Below are 26,973 nucleotides of genomic sequence, written 5' to 3' on the forward strand. Positions count from 1 at the left end.
TTCAGCCCAATTTAAAACCAGTATATAAAGGCATTGAATAACATTTAAATGAAATTAACATGAATCTAAGAAAGTTCAATAATACATGCAAAACAAACACGCCCACAATACAACTAGGTTCATGCTCCCACAAAAAATATCAACCCAACATCACAACGTACGGAATCAACAGGAATGAAGAGGAGTTCTGCTCAAGAAAATCAAAGTAGAAAAAAGAGAGGGTGCATCCACATACTCGTAGCAGCCTTTTGACAATATGGAAAAGCGACACATTAATCACCAAACCACCTACCAATTAAGAAAACGACAAACACCAGAGCATGTACAAAACACCAGCTGATTAATGGTTCAGCATGACAATGCAACCATGCAAAAATTGTCATAGTGATGCAGCAGAGAGGAATATAACCAAGAAACAAACCACTATCAAATAAAAAACTCCCAAGTGATTTTTCTGAACAAAGCTGTTGCCAGAAGATGTCAAAACTTGTAGTTGTCTAAATAAAGATATAGAATACGAATATAACATGTCCACCTGCTGTTTTTGCCCCTTTCTCTTCTTCTTTTTTTTTTTTTGACCACCTTGATAGCAGCATCAAAGACTGTCTTAACATTCTGCAAACACGCACATCAATCAACAATCATGAAGATTATTGCATGCTCCAGGCCCAAACATGGCTAAAGTTGAACCATACCTGCTGAGTTTTCGAACTACATTCTATGTAAGCAAGTGCTCCGATCAACTTCTTGAGCTCTTCTCCCTACAGTCATAAAAACAAACAAAAAAATCATTTCACTTGGTTAGGGCTTGCATAATCAAGATTCAGTCCCTAATAATCCCTTTTCATTGATATGCTGAAGAAATATGATGGGTGGATAAAGAAGTGACCAAGCACCTGGGCAGTAGTAATTGGAACTGCACCAGGATGATCAATAAAGAACTGCTTATCATCTGAAAGATCTGAAACAGAGAATCACCTCTGTTAAGCAACATGTTCTGGAAATTAAAAGCAAAGAACATTCTGTTGATTTTCAATATTGACTTCTCTGGTACAACACGGTACAACACTACATCAATAACGTAAAATCACTACAACAAAGAACATTCTAGTGATGCTTACAATCACACAAATTCCACAATCCATGAAATTCAAAGGTGGAATTCTCAAAAGAGGATTGGCGATCCATTTTTATACTTTACCCATACTTTCATTAGTAAGGTACACTGGTGGGATACACTTTCGCAAAATTGAGCTCTGTAGAGGGTTCTTTGAAAGCAACCATAAGAGTTTGAATAGAGACCAGATACCAGTACAACCAAATCAGAAGCCTCAGTGTAAAAATACATTAAATAACAGACTCACCCGACAACAAACAAAGCTAAATAGCATGAAAAACTCTTTTAAGAAGTTTTTCTGACATTTTAGCACAAACCAACACCCATTCAATACAAGGTCTGGAGGACCAGCTGCGGCAATAGCTTCTTGAGTAGTAAGAGCTCCCCTGCTTATTATGTAGTATATGCTGTTGAAAATGGTCTGAAATGCCTGCTCAACATTTACTGCTTACAATACAGGTGTCTTCAAGGGGAAAAAAATCTCCTTTTCTGCCACAAGGCCCACAACCATAGCATCTGTCTCAAAGACAGCTCTCAAATGATTCAAGTACTTGTTGCAAGCCATCATTATGACAATGTAATGTAATACGGACCAACCAGAAAGATGAATTTATAGAGAAAGACTGTTCTAAAACAGAAAAATAGCCTTTTATAAGAAGCAAACGTCTTCAATGATTGTCAATCACAAGAATCCACATAACATTATAATAGCCATCCAAAATCACATATAACCATGAAATAAGAGCTATCAGGATTTTAATAGTTTGAGTATTCTTGTACAGTTTTAATACACAATCCACATAAAAATGAAGAAAAATAAATAACTAACAGAAGGAAAGAAATACCAATTGCGTTTAAAATAAATGTAGCATAAACCCCAACAAATGCAACATATTAAAAAAAATTATATGCACTAAAAAGCCACAATAACAGTAAAAATCATAATGAAACAACAGAATGAAAACAGATTTTGAGAGAGCACAATTCAGCCACGACCCACAAGCTACGACAAAAAGATTACAAGATAAACCAGCGGAGTGAACAGATTTTAGATTCATATGTTTTGTTTAGAACGGTCTCAGATACAGACTTTCTGCCATCTAATAACACTAGCACAATAAGCTTCCATTCTTTACAACCAAAAATTTAATAGAAACAATTTCAGGTATTATTATTACTAGTACAAATACTAGTATGAGGAGAAGCAGCAATATTCAGTCAGGAAATCTTCAGATCAACGAAAAAAAGACCATGAATGATGATTTCATGTTGAGATGCAACTAAGATAGAAGTAGAGTATCTATCTTGTCATATCTTTTGGAAACAATCCCAAATCCCGATCTGGCAGAGCAGCAGAGGGCACTCTGAGGGAGAGAAAGGTGATGGGTGAGATTAGAGTCAGCAAGAGAGAGAGAGAGAGAGAGAGAGAGAGAGAGAGAGAGAGGGAGCGCTAGAAGGAGGAAGACGTATATACTAGTCGCGGTCCGGTAGAGTCTTGAAAGCAGCATAATGCTGCAGTAGGGAAGACCAAAGACGTAGACGAAGCCGAAGGGTGTTGGTCCATCCGAAACCAACAAAAGGCATTGTCACAGTGTGAGAGAGAATCAAAGAGGTGCCAATGCAATAGCCAATGGGTGAGATCATGAGGGTCAGAGAGAGAGAGAGAGCGAAGAGAGAGAGATAGAGAGCAGTGGCAACATAAACAGATGGGATGCCGGTGGACTGGTGCCTGGATGGTGGTGCTATTGTGCTTGTGCAAGCTGTGCGGCGGTGAGCCAGTGAGGAACTAAGAGGGTGTTTGATGGCCATAGGATACGCGGAACGAAACAGGAAACAGGCCTGTTCTGTTTAGTTGATTTTTTTACCAAACACTGTTTGGAGTCCAGGATGAACACAACGGACGCTTGAACAAAAGGTATTAATTATCTTCTGTTGAGTTTTGTTCCGTACTCTTGAGCTACCATCAGAACAGGGTTGAACAGAACACATTTCCCCGTTGCCCACGAGGTGTCGTCGCCCCCAAGCCCTCGCCCTTTCTCTTTCTCTTTTTCTCCTCTCTCCACCCCCGAGCTGCCTTAGCCCTTTTTCTTTCTCTCCTTCTCCTCTCTCTCCCCCCGTCACCCTTTCTCTTTCTCTCCTTCTCCTCCGTCTCTCCCCCTTCTCTCTTCTGAGTCTCCCCCTCGCCCACTGCACTACCCCTTTCTCCCTGCTCTCTCTGTTGCTCTCTACGCCCAGTTCATTGCTGCAAGGAGCTCCATTCCGTGAATAGCTTTTTCCATGTGAGTTTTTGTCTCTTGCTCTTGTTTTCTCTCTCGCTCCCTCCCTCTATTTGTCTCTGATTTGCATAAGCAATGAATACGCTTCTGAAAGAACACTATCAAGGAATATTGGAGTGTGCAGACCAGTGCCAAAACTCGGTTCTGGAGACAGGAGGAAGATAGAGAATGCGATTGAACAGGTCACAAGGTGGCTCGACAGAAATGAGCTGGCTGAAATGGAAAAGTTGAGAGACAAGATGAAAAGCATGAGATCGTATGGAGACACATCAATTAGTAAACTGTCGTAAAGAACTAGAGATAGTAATACAGCATGTTTTGAATGGAAGCCCCATTCTCTTGGTAGTGATTAATTAATTAATGCTGATATGTTTTAGACTTAGTTGTGTTCATGGTTAATTAAATTGGCTGAAAACTGGAAAAAATTTTGTTTGGAAAGTTCTGCCTTATACTTTACAAGCTGTGTTGTAAAAATTAGAGTCTAAATTCAATCGGCCACGCTGTCTCTGATTTTATTGGCCGTAAAGCGTAAACTTTCTTTGTTTTTTGTTAAATACAGGTCTTGGTTGTTCTTCTATTGGATATGGATAAGCACAAGAGTTAGGTCCGTTCTTGGTGAAGAAAGTGATTCCTGAATTAAAATTCAGTAGCTACATTGGAACAAGGTACCACCGTCTGATCACTTCTTAGTTGTAATTATTTATAATTTTCCATTTTGACAGCCTTAATTAGTTCATACTTTTGTCTCTCTTGCAGAGGCCAATTTGCGCTTCCTAGAGTCGCCAATTGGGGTGGAATTCTCTTATACGAAAACCTCTTCTGATATTCCCAAGTTTGGATGTCACAAAAAACAGGTAGGGGTATTATACGGCGAAGAAAAAAACGAGTATAATACTGCAAAGTTTTATATTTCGAGAATAAAACGGTAAAAGTTTGGCAAATTTTTTTTAAAAATTAAACATTTAATATATCTTAAAAATTATAAAAAATAAAAATTAATAAAAAAACAGCAAAAAACAAAAAAAAAACGTATAATATGGTTATTATACTGTTTTCTGTTTTTTGACTTTTTAAAAAAAAAACACGTCTTATTCCCATTTTATACGGCAGAGGTGTTTTTGGCGTATAATACGTGTTTTTTCTTAAAAAACGGGTTTTTTGTGACAATGTGGAGACAGGATCACAGGTATATTCTTCTTCTGGGCCTTTCATCAATAGCTATTGCTTAAAACATTTCAGTATAATTACTGGGTGTTTTATACATAACATGTATCTCATAAATATTATCACAAAAAACGGGCACGGGTATTATACGGGGAAGAAAAAAACGGGTATAATACAGCAAAGTTTTATATCTCGAAAATAAAACGGGAAAAGTTTCGCAATTTAAAAAAAAAAAAATTAAACATTTAACATATCTTAAAAATTATAAAAAATAAAAATTAATAAAAAAACGACAAAAAAGGAAAAAAAACCGTATAATATGGGTATTATACGTGTTTTATGTTTTTTGACGTTTTTTTTAAAAAAAAACACGTTTTATTCCCGTTTTATACGGGAGAGGTGTTTTTGGCGTATAATACACATTTTTTTTTTAAAAAAACGGCGTTTTTTGTGACAATGTTGGAGACATGATCACAGGTATATTCTTCTTCTGGGCCTTTCATCAATGGCTATTGCTTAAAACATTTCACTATAATTATAGGGTGTTTTATACCTAACATGTATCTCATAATATATGATCAAAAATATTGTAAAAAATATCATCCTTGGGTTTGGCTTGCGCTTTTGTGCTCGTGTTAGTAGCAAGTTTGTCTTATATCATTTCATTGCAGTACTTTTTATTGGATCAATTACAAAAAGCAGTAACTTTTGAGCTTGAATTCAAAGAGTAAGAGTGAAAAATACGTGCACTAATAGTCGTTTTTGTATATATGACAGGAGAAGACTTCTTCACAATTAAGAATGCATCATCTCGCGTGTGTTACTACTTTTGGGAAAAAAAGTTTGCCAACCTGAGTTATTCTTCAAAGAGAAATAATGCCTAGGGTATATTCTGTTGTAACATATAATTATTTATACAATAGATGAGCAGACAGAATATTTTATTCAATCATCTTTAGTGAAGATTATCATACAATTTGGCATCAATATATGATGATTAATGGGGTAACTCTGGTTTGATATTCATTGTGGCTTCTTTGAGAGGCAGAGTTCTTCAGTTGCTTGTAAGAGTGAAAGTCTGCATGTAAGACCAAGGAGACCTTCAACTTAGCGTTCCATACATTTATGTTTTCTATGCTTAGAGCACTTGCGTGAGGGCATTTGATTGCCCTCAAAAAAAATTCCAGCATAAATATTTGTGGGTTTTGAGTGGGAACCTTGTAGTTTGGATTGAAAATCAGAAAAAATTGTACAACAATAGTGTTAACCTGGACGAGGTGTCTAGGACTTGTGGTGTAGTTTGTGTTTGAGTGAGTCAAGGGAGCTCTCTCTCTCTCTCTCTCTCTCATGTGTGTGCTTATTGGCTGATTGGAACATGGACTGAGTAGCTTATTGTGCTGACAAACAAGGTTGGGTGAACTCTATACCCATGTTTTAAAGATCCCTTTTTATGAACAACTGTGGGCTTCTTGTACAGTTGCCTTCATGTAATGCTAACAGCTAGTTGTATTGAAGATAGCCAAGGTCCATAGCCTGTAATGCAGTAAACCTGTGATGGGTCAATACTTGTTGTCTGAAGTTTGTACGCAAAACCAATTAGTGATAAAAGGCTTTGTCTGCTTCAGTCATGGATGGGATAAATGGAAGGAAATGTTGCTTGCACCATGTTGTCAACATGGCTAGTGTAAAGAAATGGTATGGAAGTTAAATGTTCACATGTCCATGTGCCTTACTAATAGTTATTTTGGTTTGTAGTTTCTTTAATTCAACCCAAAGTCTGGTACAGTGTGGGTTGAGAACTATGTTGGCATATAACTACTACATACACTTTTTGACTGGGGTCTTTGCATTTAGCATCACAGATAAATGCAAAGGCTTTGTGTATTTATCTACCGTAGTACTAGTCTTCTTAATTTGTAGCCTTTATATGCAAACTAAAATTGGTGATTTCATGGCATATGTGTTGGGAGTCCCAATTGTGGGTCAAGTTGTTAAATACACCCAATTTAGAGGTTTTGGAACCAACCTACCTAACTAGCCAGGTTTAGTAGAGCCATTGTGGATGAACCCACCTCAATTTGAATCTCCAAAGGGAAGAGAGACACCATGATTTATATATCCACTCATGTTGAACACCTCAATTCTCAATTTTTTCTCATTTTCTCATTTGGTAACCCTCATTCCACCATAAGATTGGTGGATTTTAGGGAATGGAGAAGATGTGCAGCCCTAAAATATGGTTAAACACTAGGCTGTGGTTAAGAATTAGGTAGCATACAGGGTGAAGACATACAAAATCGAAGTATTCCAAGAACTGTGGCACCAGGCCAGCTACCGGTCTCAACATGGGATACTTCCACTGCCTCTAGATTAATTAAAGTTTCATAGCTCTTTTCAAGAATAAATGTTGTAGCATAAAATAAAAGATGAATGTAATCACATATATGCAGTGCCTTCTTAATCTGAATAAGTTTGTTGTGTGCACTTGGATTTTTGCGAAAGTAAAGAATACGTAGCCTACACTTTATAATTATGACCTGACTTACTTTGTTTGTGTAACAATCATGGAGGCTGCATTCTTAATCATTTAATTTTATTTTCCTTTTCTATTCTTCTTCTTTCATTAATAATCATGATCATGGTACGTAATTAAGGTTAATTTTTTGTGTATTAGTGGATATCATATTAAGGATCATATTCAACTAGACTGCACTGACGATCGGCAATTTGGGGACTTTTTGTGACGATCGGCAATTTCGAAGTTAGATTTGTCTCTTTTTGGGGGACTTCACAAGCAAATGGAATGCTATTAAAATTATGGTTTCAAACTCATCAAATGTGAGTAGAAAGAAAGAGAGAGTGAAAGAGAAGGAAACCGAGTCAAGGAATCTCTTGGAAATTTGTGCAGATGAGCTCATAATCGACACACTTTCTTTATCGAGATTGCACTTGAATATATATGCAATCTTGTTTGTGCATATCTAAGTCTTGATAGCTTTCCTCATATTAAGTTAGCCACCGTATCATTTCAATCATGGTGTGTACAGGATTTCAAACATTCTTGTCAAGCCAAAAGTAGGTCTACCGGCCGTGATGGCTCTTTCATGCTACCTAATTCTTAATCGCAGCCTAGTGTTTAACCATATTTTTCCATAACAAAAAATGACGTCTGTAGTTTTGAGTGAATGTTGTACATGATTTTGTTTTTTCATGCTATTTCCCATTTCTGCAAATATTTCATCATTTGATCTTCCTCTTTGTTCTTTATCATATATTACAATATATGAAGAGTTATGTTTAGCTTTGGCTTATTATATTATTGTTGCATATTCCTGACAATTTATACAAGTCAATTGTTTAAACTTATTTCATGTAACTAAATTGTTTGATATTTTTATACTTTTATTTGTTAAAATTAGATGAGTAGCACTTTGTGGTATGAAGATTAAGGACAGTTTTTATTTCACATGATGTTAGAGCAAGCTAAGATTCTTGGAATGCAAACATTAGGTGGGTTAAAAGAAACAACTATGAAGGTGGTTGAGCAAAAATGATGGAAGCATATGGACCAATGTTTATATTAGAGAAATTTGAAATAAGCTGAAAAGAGCAAAACCTAACTTACAAGTGATGAAAAAGATGTTTACTGCTTCAGGATTTGGGTGGGACCCAGATACAAAAATTATAGAAGCAGATGATAATGTGTAGAAAGAGTATATACAAAAGTACCCAAATAGACAAAAATATAAATTGTCAGGAACATGGAAGTATTATGAACATGCAATGAAAATTGAGGGATCTTCCACTGCATTGGGTGACAATAGGAGTTACGTAGATAGTAGGGTACTAGATGATGTACAAATAAATGTGGATGAACAAGATGTGAATGATTTTCAGTTATCTACTTCACCAATGGATAAACAATACTCATACTTAGGGAGAAACCTCTAACAACACGAGGGAAAACAAAAGAGTTAGGACCTCCACAACCATGAATGATGATACTTTTGAAACCATTGGTGAGTACATATGACAACTCAACCTACAACTGTTTTGTAGAAGAGTGGAACAATTTTAAGAGATATGCATGCAAAAGGAAAAATAGATAATCATTTGTTTTTCAAATCAGTCGGTTTACTTTTCAATTTTGATAAAGTAAATACTTTTCTTGTAATTCCATGCGAGTTGCAGGTTACTTGGTCGCGCCATGTAGATTGACTAAACGACAGGTAATGTTTATAACTAGGTATCATTATGGAGGTCTACAAGTGTGCATTACTTTTGATGTGTATAACTGTTTGTAATTTGTAATATATTCTAGTTGTTTGTAATAGTGTATTTTTGAAGTTTTTAGTTGTTTATAATTTGTGATATATTGTAAATGGTTATGAATTCATGCTCGCAATTGTTTTTTTTATTTCATAATTCTTTGCAATTAAATAGTGTTTATTCTTATGAATTTGTATATTTATTATCAGGATGGACAAATATCCATAGTTATCTTTATTCTTATTATGTATTTGATGATGGAACACTTGAAAGCTTATTGTAGACCTACTAGAAATTTAGTACATAATAATCAACAAGTAGCGTTGCAATTTGTGCATGAATGTATGCATTGACACCCAACAAATTGATTATTGAGGGTGGATCAATGAACATGTACTAAAAAGTAGAGAGTTATTGCGTGATGCAAGAGAAATTACAATTGAAAAAAAAGTAGCGATGTTTCTCATTACTTTGGAATATGATCAATGAATCGACAAACCCAATATGATTTTCAGCACTCAGAACAAACAATTAGTAAGTACTTCAACTTAGTTTTGAAAGCAATTCTCTGTATTACACGTGAATACGTAGGATGCAGAGATGATACTATACCAACTCGAGCTAGAGGAGATCCACTTTTATTTCCATACTTTAAAGTAAACAACTATAATTCACAATAGATACAGTCAATCTTTTTATTTGTGGCAAAACATTTAGAATATTAACATATATTGTATATCAATAGGATTGTATGGGAGCAATGGATGGTACACACATTCCAGTATATGTCTGAAGAGACAGTCAAAATCGTTTGTAAAATAGAAAAAGGTTCTTCTTATCTCAAAATGTTTTAACAGTGGTGGGATTCGATATGCAGTTTCGTTACATACTAGCTAGTTGGAAAAGGAGTGCAACTGATGCAAGAGTTTTGTACAATGGATTTGTAACGTTCAGCATTTTTTGGGTAGATCGGGTTGGATCGCGGTCCAGACCTAGACCTGAACTTTATCGTGTGAAGAGGAGCCCAACACAGACTCTTCCTCTTCGTCCCTTCCATTGTTTTGACTATGACACAGAGAAGGAGGTGGAAGAAATTGCTGCAGCAACAGAGGTGAAGGGCACAGTGGCACTGAGGTAAGCCTTTTTGGTTTGTCCTTGTCTCTTTTTTCTTCTCCTTCCCCCTCTTTCTGATCTCTGTCTGTCTCCCTCTCTGTCCCAAGTCTTCTCCGTTGAATGCCTCACTCACTCCCGCAAGCTCTCACACCCTTTCTCCTGGGACTCTCTCCCTCCTTCGCTACTCTCTCATCTCTCTGCATTCTCTCCCACCAACTCTCTCCTGCACTGTCTCCCTCCTTCACAACTCTCTCATCCCATTGTTTGCACACTCTCTCTCTACCACCAGCCACTCTCAGTCACAGCCTTCTCTCACCCTCACCATCTCTCTCACACACGCCCTCCCTATCAATTGCTCACCATCTCTCTCACACACGCCCTTCCTTGCTTCTGCATTGTCGCCCTTTGTCTCTCTCTCTCTTCGTCTATCCATTGCCGTCTCTCCCTCCCATGTGCTACCTCTCTCCCTCATACCTCTTATGTCCTCTCTCTCTCTCTCATCTTTAGCCTCCCTCAACCGAACCACCTCACTCACAACTATATTGTAGGCTCTCTTCTAACAGCAAGCCCTTCTCTTGAACTCTCTTTCGCTCATTCTCACTCTAATTGTGTAATGCTTGGCATATGCAGGTCGGGTCGGGTCAGGGTCCAGACCCGGACCCGAGCTCCACCCGCGTGTGAGCCCGACGCCCTCTCCTCCCTCGTCTTTCCCTCTTCTCCCTCGTCTTCCTCACAGACCCCCCTCTATTGCCTCTCGTGCCAGCACAAGGAAGAAGAAGACGACAAAGGTGCTAGGCGGCAACGAGAACGACGACGGTGGTGCTCAGGTGAGACTTCTGATTTCTCTCTGCATCTTCCTCCTTCCTCGTCCTTCTTCTCCTCCTCCTTCCTACGCAGCCTCTCCCTTCTTCGTCAGCACCCTCTGCCGCATGATTTCTCCCTCTCCCTCTCTGCTATAGCTCCCTCCTCGTCTCATCCATCTCCTCTTCACCATCTCTCCCTTTTGCCCCCGCTCAATTTCCCTCCCCTCTGTCGTTTTCTCATTTTTGTCTGAACCCTCTCTCTGTCCGTCTTCCTCTGTCAGCGCCTCTCCCTGCCCACACGCTCCCTACTTGAGCTCTCTCTCCCCATTTTTTGATTTGTTTTTCTCATTTTTCCCAACCGAGCAATCTTCCTCACTGATTTTATCATTGTTTGATAGGATTCCAGTTTGGAAGACGTGTTCTTTTCCTCATAATAGCGATTAGAAGGTGTTAGTGGTGGAGGCAGCGATCAATTTTGGGCATTGGCACTTGATCAAACACTTGAGGCGGCTGCCAAGAACATTGCGGCAGTTTGGACACTAAATTTGGGGTGAGCAAGGTTAAATGAAACCTAAATTGTCGAATATTTCTGTTAGACCATATATAATTATTGTTTGAGCATGCTAGAATTTAGAATTTGATGTTTAGGGAGGCATGTTACCGACTTTGCTTTTGGGAAAAGTTTAGGATTATGTTGGAGAAGCGATGGTTAAACTTGAGGTGTTGATTTTCAAAGCAATAGGGAAGCATGGTAGAGATTGCGAGGTTGTGGGGAAGATTTAGAACCGTCTTAGTGAACATGCGGCACATGCTTTTGTGAACGGGTGTATTTTGGAGTCTGAGGGGAAAGCATACGTAAGTTGGATATAACTATGGGGTTGACACCTCAACTAAAGAAAACAAATGAGAATTGGGTCGTGATGAATTGATCGAAACAGTGAATTTTGACGTTTGGTATGAACGAATGTATGTGATTGATGGGCATGTGAATGAAATGAAATGAAATGTTTAAGCATGCCTTGCATGTGATTGAGATTGTAATACTGTGGCCCTTGAGTGGCCTTTTAATGTCGTGGTCTATGTTAGGGGTTTTCTTGGCAAATGATGTGCCTATGCCCTGACACGACATGATGATAGATTGTTTTTATGATATTGAGCCCTACCTAAGAGGGTTTGGAATTTTCCTGGCTTGTTGCCATCCTGCGAAGGGTAAGCCTTCTGTTGTTTCATTTTTTTCAGGTTTTGGTGGACCAGGAGCAGCAAGTTGAGCAGATGGTTTTACTCACGTCCTACTGGGAGGTTTTGGGTCTTTTGTAGCACCGGCGTGTCTTATTTTGATTGTATTGGTATCTTGTTTTTGTTAGACATCAATTCTATGTTTTGGGCATTTTTGTCGTACACTTAGATGTGATTTTGTATGAATCAAAATTGTTATATGAATGAAAGTTCGTCCCATCGTATTGAATGACATAGCTCCATCTTTTGAATCGTTGTGTCGTCACACCTCAATGTTTTATGTTAGAAAAAAAAAATGTGTTTGAGGGTCAAAAAGGTTGGGGTGTGACAACTTTGGTATCAGAGCTATGGCAAACCCCACTATGTATGTGAGTTAAAGCCTATCTGTGAAGCCGTGTTGCCCAGGTACGCATTTATTTGGTTAAATTGTTATTGTAGTTTGATTTCACAAGTAGAAGTACATAATGTGATCAAGGTTTTGAACTTGTGCTCATGCACGTTTGTGATTGGATTTGCAAGATTGGTCATAGACTTGGTTTGAGAACAAGGGTTCTTGTTTGTACAAATGGAATATCAATGTAGGGGTAAAAAGCGAGCTGGGCTGTCTACAGAAGCACAAAGAGAGCCAAGTCTGGCCCGTTCTGATGCACGTACCCCAGTGGATGACAGAACATCAGGGCAACAGAATGCCCAGACTGGTGTGAGTGCTCAAACTCCACCAAGCCAGACACCACCAGTGGATCAACTGACCATAATGTTGACAACGTTGCAAACACTGACCTCCCTTGTACAGTCGATGGTCAGTAATCAGAGGAGCAATGCATCTCCTTCAGGAGACACCACTACGCTACTTTAGGAGATGGCAACGATGTTGTCATACCAACAGTTTATGGCAATGCAGCCGCCTGTCTTTATAGGAGAAGGCAATCCAGACAAGGCAAAAGAATGAATTGAGGAAGTTGAACGCATCTTTAGGCTTCTAAATATGCCAAAAGAAGACAAAGTGAATTATGACTCTTATCTGCTGAAGGGTGATGCCAGGAATTGGTGGCAATCGACTAGTGAGATCCAGTTTGCAGACCAACTGTCAATCTCTTGGAAGCAGTTTAGAGATTCCTTCTTCAGCACTTACTTTCCAATGCATGCTAGAGACAAGAAAATGCAAGAGTTTCTTGATTTGCAGTAGAATCAACTGAGCCTGGAAGAATACATTACGAAATATCGACACTTGGAGGTGTATTGCTTGCACCTTTACACTATAGATGAGGTCAGAACAGGCAAGTTTGTGTGCAGGCTACGGGATAGACTACGAAGCAAAGTTTTGACAAGCAAACCTCGTGACTTGGACGAGGCGGTCACCATGACAAGATACATAGAAGAGGACTGGGCAAGGACATAGAAGGATCACCACAAGAAGGCAGGCCAGCAATCACACGGTGGGCGAACGCAGGTCAAGCGCCAACCCTTTGCAGGCAGGGCAAGGCCTTATGAGAGGCGTGATGACAGAACGTTCAGACGGAACCAGCCAACCCGCAGTGAGGCCACACATGGGTCAGTGGCCACTCCGACTTCACCAAGGTGCCCAACTTGCTCACGTGTGCACCCCGAAAAGCCATGTTATCGGGTGACCGGGGCATATTTACATTGTGGAGGGATGGGGCACTTCATCAAAGATTGCCCCATAAGGCAAGAAAAAAAATTGAGAAGCCTGAGGCTGGTTCTTCTAGCGCACGACAGGCGACTGGACGTGTCTATGCGACTACTGTGGAGGAGCTTCAGGCACACGACCTTGCTAAAGGTACTTTACTTATTGGTTCTCATATTGCTAAAGTGTTGTTTGATGCAGGGGCGACTTATTCATTTATATCTAGTCGATTTGCTACTTCACTAGAAGTGTCGGCTAGAAAGATGCCATATGTTTTAAAAGTTGTCATCTTTATGCATGTTCAAGAGTCGTGTAGCGAGTATCTACCTGATGTGGACGTGGAGATTCATCAACATCACTTACCTGCACAGTTGGTGATCATGAGTCTCAGTGAGTTCAATGTGATTTTGGGCATGGATTAGTTATATGTGTATTACGCTAATATAGATTGCAGGAAGAAACAGATACGATTGTTGACTGATGAGATGCAACCTGTGGAATTCCATGCTCGTAAAGCTAGTCGAACTGACAAGATAATGGTGTCTGCTTTGAAAGCTAAACATTTGATAAAAAATGGAAGTGTTGCTTTCTTGGTCAATGTATTGACCAATGAGACCAAACCGGTGAGGTTACAGGATGTTGCCGTGGTGAGTGAGTACCCCAATGTGTTTCCTGAGGAACTGTCAAGTTTGCCTCCAACACGAGAAGTGGAATTCGGGATAGAGTTGTCGCTAGGAACAGCTCCTATCTCTAAGGCACCATACCGAATGGTACCAGCAGAGTTAGAAGAATTGAAGAAGCAATTACAAGAGCTCTTACACAAGGGTTTCATCCGACCTAGTGTGTCACCTTGGGGAGCACCTGTGTTGTTTGTTAAGAAGAATGATGGAACAATGCGTTTGTGTATCGATTACCGCATGTTGAATCAAGTCACCATCAAGAATAAATATCCGCTTCCAAGAATTAAAGACTTGTTTGATTAACTCAAGAATGCAAAGGTATTCTCCAAGATCGACCTAAGGATAGGTTATCATCAACTCTTGATACGGGAGGAAGATGTTGTTAAGACTGGTTTTCGAACTAGATATGTGCATTATGAATTAAGGGTCATGTCTTTTGGGTTGACCAATGCTCCCGTAACGTTTATGGACCTTATGAATCGGGTTTTCCAAGACTATTTGGATCGATTTATTATTGTTTTTGTTGATGATATTTTGGTGTACTCAAAGAGTGAGACAGAGCATAGAGATCACTTGAGAAGTGTGTTAGGTCTTTTGCGCAAGCATAAGCTTTATGCCAAATAATCAAAATGTGAATTTTGGCTAGAAAAGGTAAACTTTCTGGGTCATGTAATCTCGAAGGATTGAGTTTTCGTAGATCCGGCTAAGGTGTCGGCTATACAGAACTGGAGGACGCCTTGCAGTGTAACTGATATTAGAAGCTTTTTGGGATTGGCGAGATACTATAGGATGTTCATACAAGACTTTTCGAAAATAACTACGCCCATGACTAAGCTATTAAAAAAAGGAGTGAAATTTGTTTGGAATGAAGAATGTGAGAAGAGTCTTTTAACTCTAAAGGACAAGCTTACTACTGCCCATATTCTGACGCTTCTATCGGGTCATTCTGGATTTGTGGTGTACATGGATGCATCAGGAATCAGTTTTGGTTGTGTATTGATGCAACATGGCCGTGTGGTGGCTTATGCATCAAGACAGTTGAAGGTCCATGAGCAACACTATCCTACTCATGATTTGGAGTTGGGAGCGGTTGTATTTGCACTGAAGATTTGGAGACATTATCTTTATGGGGCAACATTTGAGGTGTTTACAGATCACAAGTCATTGAAGTATATATTCTCCCAAAATGATCTAAATCTGAGGCAAAGAAGATGGATTGAATATTTAAAAGATTATGATTTCACGATATCATATCATCCAGGCAAGGCAAATGTGGTGGCTGATGCTTTGAGCAGAGCAACATTGTGCAGTATGTTGACTCGCTTGTAGGTCGACACTACTCATCGACACCTTCTTGAGGCAATGACATGTGCCTCAATGATTTTGTTTTATGTTTGTTTGGATCGTAAAGGTAACTAGTAGAAATGTTATCTTTGCTTATGTCTGTAGGTACACCAGGCACGTCCCGTCGACCTTGAGCGACCAAATTCGAAGCTCGAGGCATTTTGAAATGTTTTGTGAGCGCGCCACAGGTATGGCAGCATTCCAGGCAAATCCATGCCTGGGCGAATGTGTGAATGTGTGTTCCTAGGATCGTGGAATCCTATGATTTTGATGTGATTGATAGATTGTTTTGTGAACGAATGTGTGTATGCATGCAAATGGTTTGATTCATGATATGATTTGTTTTGAAAGGCTATTAGAAGCATGTTTTGAAAATGTTACACATTTGCATGTGCATGCTAGAATTGATAATTGTTTAGGACAGATGAGATAGGGTATCGAGTCGAGTGTCTCCTCGATCCCAATTCTGCATTAGAAAGCATTCTATAATGATAACTGCATAGGGCAGCTACGAGCCAATCACAGATCGAGACTACTCTCTGTGGTTTGGCTAAGGTTTTCAAAGATGTGATTGCTGTAATAATTGATGTGAATGTTGTGTTTGGTTGCATGCACATTGTCATGAGCAGTGATGCAAATGAATGATTTGGATGATAGTTGTACCTGTATTGCTATGATGGCTAGCTAAGAAATCAAATTATACATGTAGCCCTCATGTGGAGGCATTTGGAGGAATGGGTGCACTCGAGAAGTGAACCAACCTCATGAGCTAGCTGGTCATTTTGTGACTGTATTTCAATAATGTTGACTAAGAATGAATAAGAGATGAGAGGCTAATGAGTTGTGGCATTATGTTTGGGAGACGTCCCGCTTTCGCCACTGGTTTCGCCTGTTCGGAGCGCAGGCGGTGCAAGGCCCTAGGGTACTGTTGTGTGTTGTGCTTGGAGTGTTGGGCTCCCGCCTTCCTAACCTGGGTGTCCTAGGGAAGGCTGAGTATCTCTCTATGGAATTCACACACCCATGGATGAGTGCTCTACCACTGCAGCGGATGAATGGATCTATATCTTTATGGGCCACCACGAGGGTTGTCTCTCGGCTATGGGCCGCCCATAGTGTGCACGTGCCTGTGTTTGCACCCACAGGAACTGTCAATTCACTAAAGCTAATGAAAATGAAAGGATGTGATTGAAATGTGTGTGAACGAATGTATGTGATTGATGGGCATGTGAATGTTATGAATGAAATGAAATGTTTAAGCATGTCTTGCTTGTGATTGAGATTGTTACTGTGGCCCTTGAGTGGCCTTTTCATGTCGTGGTCTATGTTAGGAGTTTTCTTGGCAAATGATGTGCCTATGCCCTGACACGACATGACGATAGATTGTTTTATGATATTGAGCCCTACCTAAGAGGGTTTGGAATTTTCCTGGCTTGTTGCCGTCTACGAAGGCTAAGCCTTCTGTTGTTTCATTTTTTTCAGGTTTTGGTGGACCAAAGGCAGCAGGTTGAGCAGATGGTTTTACTCACGTCCTACTGGGGAGGTTTTGGGTCTTTTGTAGCGTCGGCGCGTCTTATTTTGATTGTATTGGTGTCTTGTTTTAGTTAGACATCAATTCTATGTTTTGGGGCATTTTTGTCGTACACTTAAATGTGATTTTGTATGAATCAAAATTGTTATATGAATGAAAGTTCGCCCCATCGTCTTGAATGGCATAGCTTCATCTTTTGAATCGTTGTGTCGTCACACCTCAATGCTTTATGTTAAGAAAAAAAAATATGTTTGCGGGTCAAAAAGGTTGGGGTGTGACAAATTGTCACGGTTGGTTGGAATTGCAGCTTGGGAAACATGTTTTTTCCCTCATAACAGTGAATAGAAGGCATTGGAGGTGATGACAAGATTTAATTATAGTCGTTTGAGGATCAGTCGAGTGATTGAGGTGGCTCTGAGAACACTCCAGTAGTTAGGACTCTAAGAGTGGGGTGAACAAGGCCTAATCGACTCTAAATTGTGCAATATTATCTATTAGTGCATGTACAATTATTATTTGAGCATGCTAAACTCACGATTGGAGGATTTAGAATGCACGTTAGTGACTTTGCTATTTTGAAAAAAAGTCTAGGATCGTTACAGATGAACGACGATATATGCATATGATTATCTTTTTAGCATGGTGACACTAATAATTGAAGTGGTTTAGAAGCATGATAAAGATTTTGATGTTGGTGAAGGTGTAGAGCTATTTTGGCGAACTCTCTATTGTTGATGTGCATACTACGTCACTTGTTAGGAGTCACTTTTTAGGAAAGAGACCAATTAGAGGGCTTTATAAGCCAATGTTACCCGTCAGCACCTCTTAAGGTGATGACCTATACCTTAATGATTTTATTTCATACTTGTATAGATTGTAACTTATTTTGATTATGTTTACAAGTACACTGAACACGTTGAGTAAACATTGAGCGACAAGATTCGAAGCTCGAGGAATTTTGGGTATTTTGACAATGCGCGACAGGTGTTGTGGCATTCCAAGCAAATCCCTACTTGAGGGCCAAATTTAGAGTGCATGCTTTTCAGGATCGTAGGATCCTATGTTGTGTTTGTAAATGATGTGTGTGCTATAAGTACTTATTGCTACATGAATGTATGCATATGCTTGATGACTATGAGATTAGTTGAATGTTTTTAAACTACTACGCAATGACATATGCAACAATTAACTGCTTAGAGTAGATTAGGCAGGATATTGAGTCCAGTATCTCTTCGACCCTGATTGTGCATTAGAAAGCATCATAGAATGATAATTACATAGGACAACTATGAACCAATCACGGATCGAGACTACTTTCTGTAGTTTTGTTAAGTTTTATAAGATGTGATTGATGTGTTTAATTGATATGAATGTTGCAATATGTTTCGTATGTACATGATGCAATTGAATGAATTTGAAGAGTAGTTGCACCCGTAAAGTTATGATGGCTAGCTAAGAGTGTTGACTATATGTGTAGCCTTCGTGTGGAGGCATTTGGAGGTGTGGGTGCACTCATGAAGTCAACCAACCACATGTGCTAGCTAGTCATTTTGTTGCCATATTGCGAAGGCTAAGCCTTCTATTATTTACTTTTTCAGGTTTTACCGAACTTAGGATAGCAGGTTGGTTAGATAGTTCAACTCACATTTTACTCAGGAGATTATAGGTTCATTATAGTGTCGGCGCATCATGTTTGGGTCTCATTGATGTCTTGTTTGGTTAGACATCAATGTTGTTGTTTTGGAGCATTTTTGTCATGTGTTAGTAAGAAATATAAAGTGAATTTTGTACGAATTGAATTTACTATATAATAAAAAGTTTGTTTCATTGTCTTTTGATATGCATAGCTACTTTTGAATTGTTGTATCATCACACTAGAAATATTGAGGGGTAAAAAGGTTGGGTATGACAATACTAGAAAATAATTTTCATCCATTAGAAATTGCACATGGTAATAAAATGAACGTCAATAGTTCAAATTTACTATTATCAATTTGATTGTTTAATTGATAAAACACATATTGTTGATTATGAAATAGGTAAATATTATCTTACCGATGTTGGATACCCAAATATTGTCGGATTATTAACTCCATATAAAAGATGTCGGTACTCTATCAACATTTAATATATTTGGATCTAGGCAAATTGAGACAAAAGAAAATTGTACAACTATAAACACTCATCTTTGCACACTAATGTGGAGAGAGTGTTTGGTTTGCTTAAGGCAAGGTTTCCAATTTTGAAGAATCATGTATGAGATCCAATATCCACTCAAGTTAAAATTTTACAAGCAACATGTTTTCTTTATAATTTTACAATCAACCACAATTCAAATGCTAAACAAATTGATAATATAAATGATAGTGAAATAAGTGAAATTATAAATGATGATGAAAATACTGAACAAACGCAAATACGTGATAGCAACAATAAACTTCGTGAGCAAATTACTTCAACTATGTGGAATGATTATGTTTCAAGTAATATACTCATTGTCTAACTTTCTCATTATATTATATGTCATTGTTTTAATTATACTTGATTATTTTAATATTTTATGGTGATAATCTAATTATTTGTTTGTCTTTTTAATTTCTAAAATGCAGGAACCTGATGGTGATGTCTCTTCTAAAGTATTACATGGTTTCGACGAGAAGAGTAGTGTGTAGGACAAAAAGCTAGTTATCTAGCGAGTTGTCATTGCAACGAGTCCAGTTTGTTGCAACTCGAACTCGACTCACTTATTATTTTAAGTTTAAGTGTAAGCTCGAACTCCCTTGTTTATAAACAAGTTGAGCTCAAACAGAGCTTTTCGAGCGAGTTGGAGTCGAGCCCAACATTGTGCAACCTTACCTGTATAGTGGATGAATTAGACCTAAATGGTGGACGAATTAGACCTCCATGGTGGACAAGTCAGATGTTCACATTTTTAGTTTTGGACTAATATTCAAATACAAATAAAAAAAAAGTCTATATTATATCTAACTCCAATTTTAAAATTCATAATATGAATCTGATCCAAATTCGACTTTTTTTTTTTGCATCCAAATCTAAATTCAACTTCAAAATATAGAATCAGATCCAAAATACATTATGATATATCAGAGAACTGCTTTCTAAAGTAAATGGACATTGAATACATAATATTTATTTGAAACTAAGCTGAATCCAAATCTGAATCTGATAAGGTATTTGCTTAAAACAAACTATCAATCCAAATATTTTCATATCTCATTTCTTAGATCTAAATCTAATCTGATTTATTAATTGTCATCCTAAATATTTTTCTATATCTGGATTGATAAGGTATTGAGTCTGAATTAGGGCTGAACATGAGCCGAGTCGAGCCTGAGCTCGGTCAGCTCGAACTCGGCTCGACTAAGTAAGACACGAGCTCGACTCGGCTCGAGCTCGAATATAGCTCGACTATCCTGGCTCGAACTCGACTCGATAGTCACTTGTCGAGCTCAAGCTCGACTCGATTAAGCTCGATAAGCTCGTTTAACTACTCATCCTTACTTGTTGAGCTCGAGCTCGATTAAGGCTCGATAAACTGGTTTGGTACTCATCCTTATCGAGCTCGATTAAGGCTCAATTAACTTGTTACCAAGGAAATCAAATGTCTCATTAATGTTTATCCTCATAATTATTTTTTGCCTATGATTTCTTGAAAAAACTTCAACTTAAAAAAATAATAATAATAAGAGGTCCTATTTGAGTTGACAAAATAATAAGAGGTCCTAAAATAATATGAAATTCAAAATCCACCAGGAACTCCAACTGGTACTCCACTCTGCTCACCAATTACTGTTCAAGCGAAGCTTTTTCAAATATTCAACAATTCGACAAAAATAATTCCACCCCTAGAATGTTTTCTCAGACCAGCCTGTGAATCTACATGAACAAGTTAGGCCTGGAAGCCTTGAACGTGGTCTTCAACTTTCTGGTGGGTGACCTGACCTTCTTATACACCAACGGGAACTTAATTTTAGAATCATTAAATTGTTTGGTGCTCTCTCTCTTGCAAAGTTTGGCAGGCACAGTTGCAGTTTTGATTATTTGGATGCGTGGGAACCCCACACGATGACGAGAAGCCATCTCATCATACATCTGTTCTACAACTCCATTGGGTGTAGTATCTCGGTACTCCTTGTACATGTTATGGTACCCAGTCCTGCTTTGATACCTCAACCAGATCCCGTAGTTCTTAATTTTTGTTGGATTCTTCTCAAAAATCTGTAAGGCCATAGGAGAGCAACTTCAGTCCTTTGTGATAAATATAGTTGGAGGAGAGCAACTTCAGTCCTTTGTGATAAATATAGTTGGGGTAGCACCCAAAAGGAAAAAAGAGAAAGACAAGTAAACAGTTCAACTTCAAAGGACTCCAAAAAGTAGGTGACGTAGCTGCCACAAAGTAGCAATTGATAAACAATATAGGGAAATGCTACACAGGATACTGTAGATATAGTGTCAGTCAAGTAGCATATACATGTGAAATCACATCTTGATACCAACTCGATCATCACAACAATAATGGATCAAAAACCTTTTTAAAAGGTTCATCCGTTCAGCACTGACATAAAGTAACAATCAAACCATCAAAGCACGTTCTTGAAGCTCCATAGTTCGAGCGATGGACACAGAATAGACAACTCAAAACTTTCTTGACAGTCTAGAGTTTCAATGCATTTTCCACTCCAAATATAATATATGGATAATATTAAAGACTGTCAGGAGAAACCCACCTATTGCATTTGAAAATTTGACCATATCTAGTGTGTAGACAATTATCAGACTATACATCGGTTACTTGTTCTGTTCAACTATACATTTGATACTCTCAGATTCATTGGTTATTTGTTCTAGTTAACTGCACATATGATACTTTCAGATTCTTAGCTCATAACAGGTAATCACACTAAATAACTTTGGCAACGTAGATTTTTTTTTTCACTACAGATGTCTCCACAATTTATCAACACATTTATCTTGTCAACTACACTTATGCTACTAGACATTTTCATGTCACACAGTTTAAGCATATATAGAATAGGTGCTGTCCCAGAAGCATTAAAAGTTAAAACAGTGAAAGTGCAGACAGAAGCAACTAGTGCAATCAAGGAATACAGACTCAAATAGTAATCCAGCTTATTTATATTCTAAGTGAAAGATATTGACAAAAAGGATCCAGTTTATGGGTAGAAATTTTGTTCAAGTTTTCAAAAATGAAAAATACCTTTAAATTTCAGTCAAATTTTAAGTTCTCTAGAAAGGTCAGTGAAGTTACAGTATGAGAGAGAAAAGAAAAACACCTTCACCACACACTTCAATCTCACATCAAACATAGTAGTCATGTTTTGCAATGCAAGTCCGTTAAAACAACATGAACAAAGCAAATAACTTCATGTGGCAGGATGTGGGTTCCAGCATTATATCCTTGAATCTATGTCCCATGGGCAATGGAAAGAAGGGAGTTGCGCACACACATCAACACAGCTGGACAATGGTGCACGTTGTGGACATGGCAAAATATATTTTGGTTTTACTAGTTTACTACATTCAATGAAAATTATATATACATATACAATAAAAAATTGAATTAACATGTTATTAAGTAAAATTATTTAAGTAAGAAACCTCATCAGTAACCAAGAAATAAGATACCATTTCTGAAGAAAACACATCTACTACACCAGATCAGGAAGGTACTCGTTAAGCAACTACTAAAGGTACTAATTTTTAATGTAACTCCTATATATATATATATATTTTACTGATTAATATAATATTGCAGTTATTTAAACATGTAGAATCTAGTTGATGAAAAGTAGGAAACATGTAGAATCTACTAAACTGAATGATATGGACTGTGCTTCAAATGTTAGAAATCGGTAGTCTTACTGATCACACTGAAGAGTGAAGACAAAGTTAGTAATCGTTAATAATAACAACAATTATAACAACACTAAAAACCACAAAAAAAAGGTTCCAGAAAATGAAACCAAAAGCTTGACCGTCTCATTTCAACATTTCAACATTTCTTGCACTGACTAAGCATTTAATCACAAAATTGGCCAACAGACAGAATTCCAACAGAAGGCCATAAAACAAGTCGATCAAGAGTCTACAACACGAAAATTTTCGTGCATTGCCTTATGCATTTCTAGTACATATGAACTCATGAGATTCATCCTAAATACCTTGGAAGAAAATCAAGAGGCAAGAAAGAAATCACCTACAAAGTAATTTGGGTATTCTCTTAGAGTTCCTTCGCTCACATACCTCTAACAATAAGCATCATAAAACGAAAACGAAGCACCAACATACCTCTACCGATAGCACCGACCCATATGGCTTGAACAATTCCGATAGCTCAGCAACGTCAGTACTTTCAGGGAGATTGCAGACATAGAGTTTAAATGGTCGAGATTCTCTTGGTAATGCCTCCTCCACGGTCTCTGGCATCGATTCCTCAGGCACCGATGTTTCCACCGTCGATTTCTCCTCAACGACAGCTAGAATCTTGGACAGCCTCTTAATATTAATAACGGGAAAGACAATAAGGGAGTATTGAGAGCTGAATGAAGTAGACTGTCGGGCTGAGGATGCGAAGATAGTGGGCGGAAGAGAGGGGCAAGAGGAAGATGACAACCTAAGGAAACCACGAGATGACGGGTTGGGGTAGAGGGAATGGCTTCTAGTTTAGGTTAGGAGCAAAGAGCACAGGCGGAGGTATGCGAGCGGCGGAGAAGAGCACAAGCAGGGCGGCAGGAGCGCAGAGCACAGGCGGAGAACGAGAGAAGAGAAGGAGAACTGAGAGAGGGAGAGTCGAAGTAGGAGAGAGAGGGAGAATGAAAAAAGGAAACCCTGAAGTGAAAAAGACTTTCTTGCCTGTGAAAAGCTTTTGAACCAGTTTTTTTTTAAAACCGGTTCATTAACTAATCGAGCCGAGCCGAGCTTTAACGAGCCCACTTGAGTGAACTCGAACTCGACTCAAACGAATCGACTCCTTAACGACTCCTTAACTTGAGTTTCGTTTAATGAAATAAGTAGCTCAAACTCGCTTACGAGTCGAGCTCCAGCGTTGTGCACCCCTAGTCTGAATCTAATCAAATCCATTAACGTCCCTAAATTCAATCAGAACAGAGTTCTATTCCCGAGACAACCCCTATTTAGAGGAATCAAATGTGTGGATTGGGCGGATCCAGAAACCAGTTGGGTGGGTCCGGCGAGAGCGGGCCCAGAGCACACCTCTGCTAACTGCCGTTCGCCCGTCTCTCACTTGGTTAGCTTTCCGCGCACTCTGACGCCTTCCCGCCCGTCCGACTAGGAGAGCGCGCCAGCTAAGCGCCACGTGTCCTCTGACACGTGATTGTCCACGTGGACACCTCCACCGCCCCGAAATATATATGGCGAAGAACTTCAACGCCCTGGAGAGGCTTCTGGAGGCTTCCTTTTTTTCCCCACCAACGCCTCCCAGAAGACGCTTCTGGAGACTTCCTTCCCTTCTTCTATCTCTTTCTCTTTCTCTCTCTCTCTCTCTTTGTCTGTGGGTGGCGGCGGTTCTGGAGGGCTTAGGAGTCGGAAAGAAAGCTGCTGAAGCGAAAGGAGTGTTTGGATTTGCTGGAAAATGGCTGAACAAGAGGAGGAAGGAGACGGAGGAGGAGGAGGAGGAGGAGAAGGAGAAGAGAAAGGGGAGAAGCAGAAGAAAAAGAAGCAGGGCCCTCAGCTTTTCATGTGGGGGTTCCTTCCAGGAGCGTCAGTGGAGAGGGCGCCTCTGTTATCCCCTTCCCTGGTTCCTTCCCCGACATCCGGAGACGTTCTGAAGGATGTTTGCGGTGGTGGGTGCGGATTCGCAATGGCGATTTCCGGTAAATCGTCCGTCTTTTCCTTTGTCTGTTTCTATTTAATTTCGGCGTTTGTTGTGTCGCTTCGTTTGGTTGCTTTAGCTCTTCTCGTTGGTGATTCGAGCTATGCGGAATCCTCATTGTCGGTTGCAGCCTTCTTTTTGTGTTGGGTGTGCTAAGACAATTCTTAGCTATTGATTTAATTGCTCAGTCGGAGTTGCTCATAATCCAACTTCGTTGCCGAACAATAAATGTGGCTTTTCCTTCTCTTGCATCAGCTGTTCTACTTTGCAAGGGGTTTATCAATGTCATTGGCAGCAACAAAGAGTGGGGATTTAAAAACAAATGATCCATAGACAAGTTGAATTGGGAAGTGCATTGGGCAAGCTTTTTCTTAGATGAAAATTACCTACTTTTTTGCCGTTTACCTTATTGTAGAATGGGCTTCGACCAGCAACTTGAAATACATAAAACATTGCTTAGTTAACGTGGTTCAGTTCTCAAATTTAATTAGTTATGAGTTGCGACCGCAGGATATAAAATTTGGAACAATAAACACTATGAGAAACTAGATCTGGAAGCAAGATATGTTAAAACTTTCGTGGAATGACGTAGAAGATTGGAAGTTTGTGTTCGTATAACTATCTTGGTCTTAAATTCATGTCAACTTTTCTGCATTTAGACAACCGACAGCATTTTACCTTGAGTTGGAATTTCAAAATTATTTGGGTGAAAGGATGGTTGGTACCTATCAAAAGTCCCCTTTTACTTATTAAATTACCTGGACCTCAGTTCCCTCTGCTGATTTATGTAAATATGCACTACTGGACTGAAGTTTTATGTTTCTATTACGATATAAACCTGTCTACATGTCATAGACATGCTTTTTGGCTTCAATGTTGAATATATCTATGATTAAGAATGGCATTTTTCTACCGTCTATGCATCAGAATCGGGGAAGCTTTTCACTTGGGGTTCAACAGACGATATGGGTCAAAGCCATGTGACTTCAGGAGGCCATGTGGTATTGAAACTTTTTGGAAAGTTTGAGCTTGTGATTATGGGCTACGTGTCTAAACTACAAATGAAATTTATTTTTCAGGAATTACCAGAGCAATTCCATCTTCCCACAGATGTGCCTATAGTGAAAGCTGCAGCAGGGTGGGCACATTGTGCTTCAGTCACTGGTACTACTAAATATAGAGCACTTTTAGCAGATTGTGATCAATTTCTTGGTTGTGCTAATTGTAAGTGTCTATCCTTTTTGTGAACCAGAAAAGGGTGAAGTCCACACTTGGGGTTGGAGAGAGTGTATTCCAAGTGGGAACACTGTTATAGATTCTGCTGCTACTGGAGCATTTAGGTTGGAAGATGGCGATGGACGTTTGACCTGTCAAAGTGATGAAGGGAATCACAGAAAGTGCTCCACTACAGATAATTGTGACTATCCTCAGGCATCTCTTCATGCATCCTCTGACGTTTCCCAAAATGGTGCTGGCCATGAAAGTAAATCTTCTAGCATCCACAGTGATGTCACAGAGGGTAATTAGATGATCTGTCATAAGTCTTAAACCCCTTCAGTTTCATTTTATTGTCTTCCAAATAGTATTATGATTCTCAGGTCAGTAAAATTTGGTATTGAAGGCAGTAAGCGTCGGAGATTGTTGTATACAAGACAAACACAGGATGGAACAGATGCAGCTGAAGAAGATATTTCAGCTCCGTTAAGCCTTGTCACAGTGTGTTTAGGAACTAAAGTTACGATGGTTGCTACTGGTGGACGCCATACTTTGGCTTTGTCAGGTTTGGACTTTCTTCATTAGATGTGATACTTAGGGATATGCACTTTGTATTGGTCCGTATGTTCTGCATTCTAAATATATTTCTGGTGATCTGTGATTTTGGTTGAAAGAATTCTATCACAGAGCAAAGCAGTGTATCAAAGTAG

The 26,973-nt window shown here is 39.0% G+C and overlaps 3 protein-coding genes and 1 long non-coding RNA gene across 9 annotated transcripts in view; 2 read left to right on the top strand and 2 right to left on the bottom strand.

Annotated features, from left to right (window-relative positions):
* Nucleotides 1–206: 206 nt before the first annotated feature.
* Nucleotides 207–3,603, bottom strand: LOC116266145 (rac-like GTP-binding protein 5). 2 transcript variants are annotated; one of them, XR_004175274.2, is made up of 4 exons: nucleotides 3,068–3,603; nucleotides 897–961; nucleotides 696–761; nucleotides 207–615 (listed from the first exon to the last, which is right to left on the bottom strand). XR_004175274.2 is itself a non-coding variant. In XM_050080955.1 (4 exons), exons 1-4 carry the CDS (start codon nucleotides 3,104–3,106, stop codon nucleotides 481–483), a joined length of 390 nt encoding a protein of 129 aa, XP_049936912.1. In that variant the 5' UTR covers nucleotides 3,107–3,603; the 3' UTR covers nucleotides 207–480. The 2 variants fall into 2 exon arrangements, 1 of the variants encoding a protein (XP_049936912.1); XM_050080955.1 differs by having other exon boundaries at nucleotides 2,983–3,603.
* On the top strand, nucleotides 3,265–5,434 carry LOC126410621 (uncharacterized). Its single transcript, XR_007575031.1, has 4 exons — nucleotides 3,265–3,396; nucleotides 3,953–4,058; nucleotides 4,150–4,247; nucleotides 5,335–5,434. It is a non-coding gene; the product is annotated as an uncharacterized LOC126410621 (long non-coding RNA).
* Nucleotides 5,435–21,072: 15,638 nt separating this feature from the next.
* On the bottom strand, nucleotides 21,073–24,113 carry LOC116265819 (60S ribosomal protein L18a-1-like). Its single transcript, XM_050080895.1, has 3 exons — nucleotides 24,106–24,113; nucleotides 23,506–23,875; nucleotides 21,073–21,414 (listed from the first exon to the last, which is right to left on the bottom strand). Exons 1-3 carry the CDS (start codon nucleotides 24,111–24,113, stop codon nucleotides 21,073–21,075), a joined length of 720 nt encoding a protein of 239 aa, XP_049936852.1.
* A 509-nt stretch (nucleotides 24,114–24,622) lies between these two features.
* Nucleotides 24,623–26,973, top strand: part of LOC116265634 (ultraviolet-B receptor UVR8-like) — a 38,000-nt gene continuing 35,649 nt past the window's right edge. For 3 of the 5 annotated variants that reach the window (XM_031646371.2, XM_031646372.2, XM_050080898.1), the window contains exons 1-5: nucleotides 24,623–25,049; nucleotides 25,976–26,049; nucleotides 26,128–26,212; nucleotides 26,301–26,567; nucleotides 26,670–26,828. In XM_031646371.2, the coding sequence (XP_031502231.1) occupies nucleotides 24,809–25,049; nucleotides 25,976–26,049; nucleotides 26,128–26,212; nucleotides 26,301–26,567; nucleotides 26,670–26,828 (826 nt within the window). In that variant the 5' untranslated portion in view covers nucleotides 24,623–24,808. The remainder of the gene's footprint in view (nucleotides 25,050–25,975; nucleotides 26,050–26,127; nucleotides 26,213–26,300; nucleotides 26,568–26,669; nucleotides 26,829–26,973) is intronic. The other 2 variants (XM_050080897.1, XM_031646373.2) reach the window with 2 other exon arrangements.

Source organism: Nymphaea colorata, chromosome 12 (genome assembly GCF_008831285.2).
Source record: "Nymphaea colorata isolate Beijing-Zhang1983 chromosome 12, ASM883128v2, whole genome shotgun sequence".
NCBI lineage: Eukaryota > Viridiplantae > Streptophyta > Magnoliopsida > Nymphaeales > Nymphaeaceae > Nymphaea > Nymphaea colorata.

What these genes read in the sequence shown, in the direction of transcription:
- LOC116266145 (XM_050080955.1), bottom strand. Translation starts at nt 3,106, where the DNA reads ATGTGTTCTGTTCAACCCTGTTCTGATGGTAGCTCAAGAGTACGGAAC. An exon ending in TTCCAATTACTACTGCCCAG is followed by an intron (nt 762 to 896) that starts GTGCTTGGTCAC and finishes TTATGACTGTAG; the next exon opens with GGAGAAGAGCTCAAGAAGTT. An exon ending in GTAGTTCGAAAACTCAGCAG is followed by an intron (nt 616 to 695) that starts GTATGGTTCAAC and finishes GCGTGTTTGCAG; the next exon opens with AATGTTAAGACAGTCTTTGA.
- LOC116265819 (XM_050080895.1), bottom strand. An exon ending in GGTCGGTGCTATCGGTAGAG is followed by an intron (nt 21,415 to 23,505) that starts GTATGTTGGTGC and finishes ATGGCCTTACAG; the next exon opens with ATTTTTGAGAAGAATCCAAC.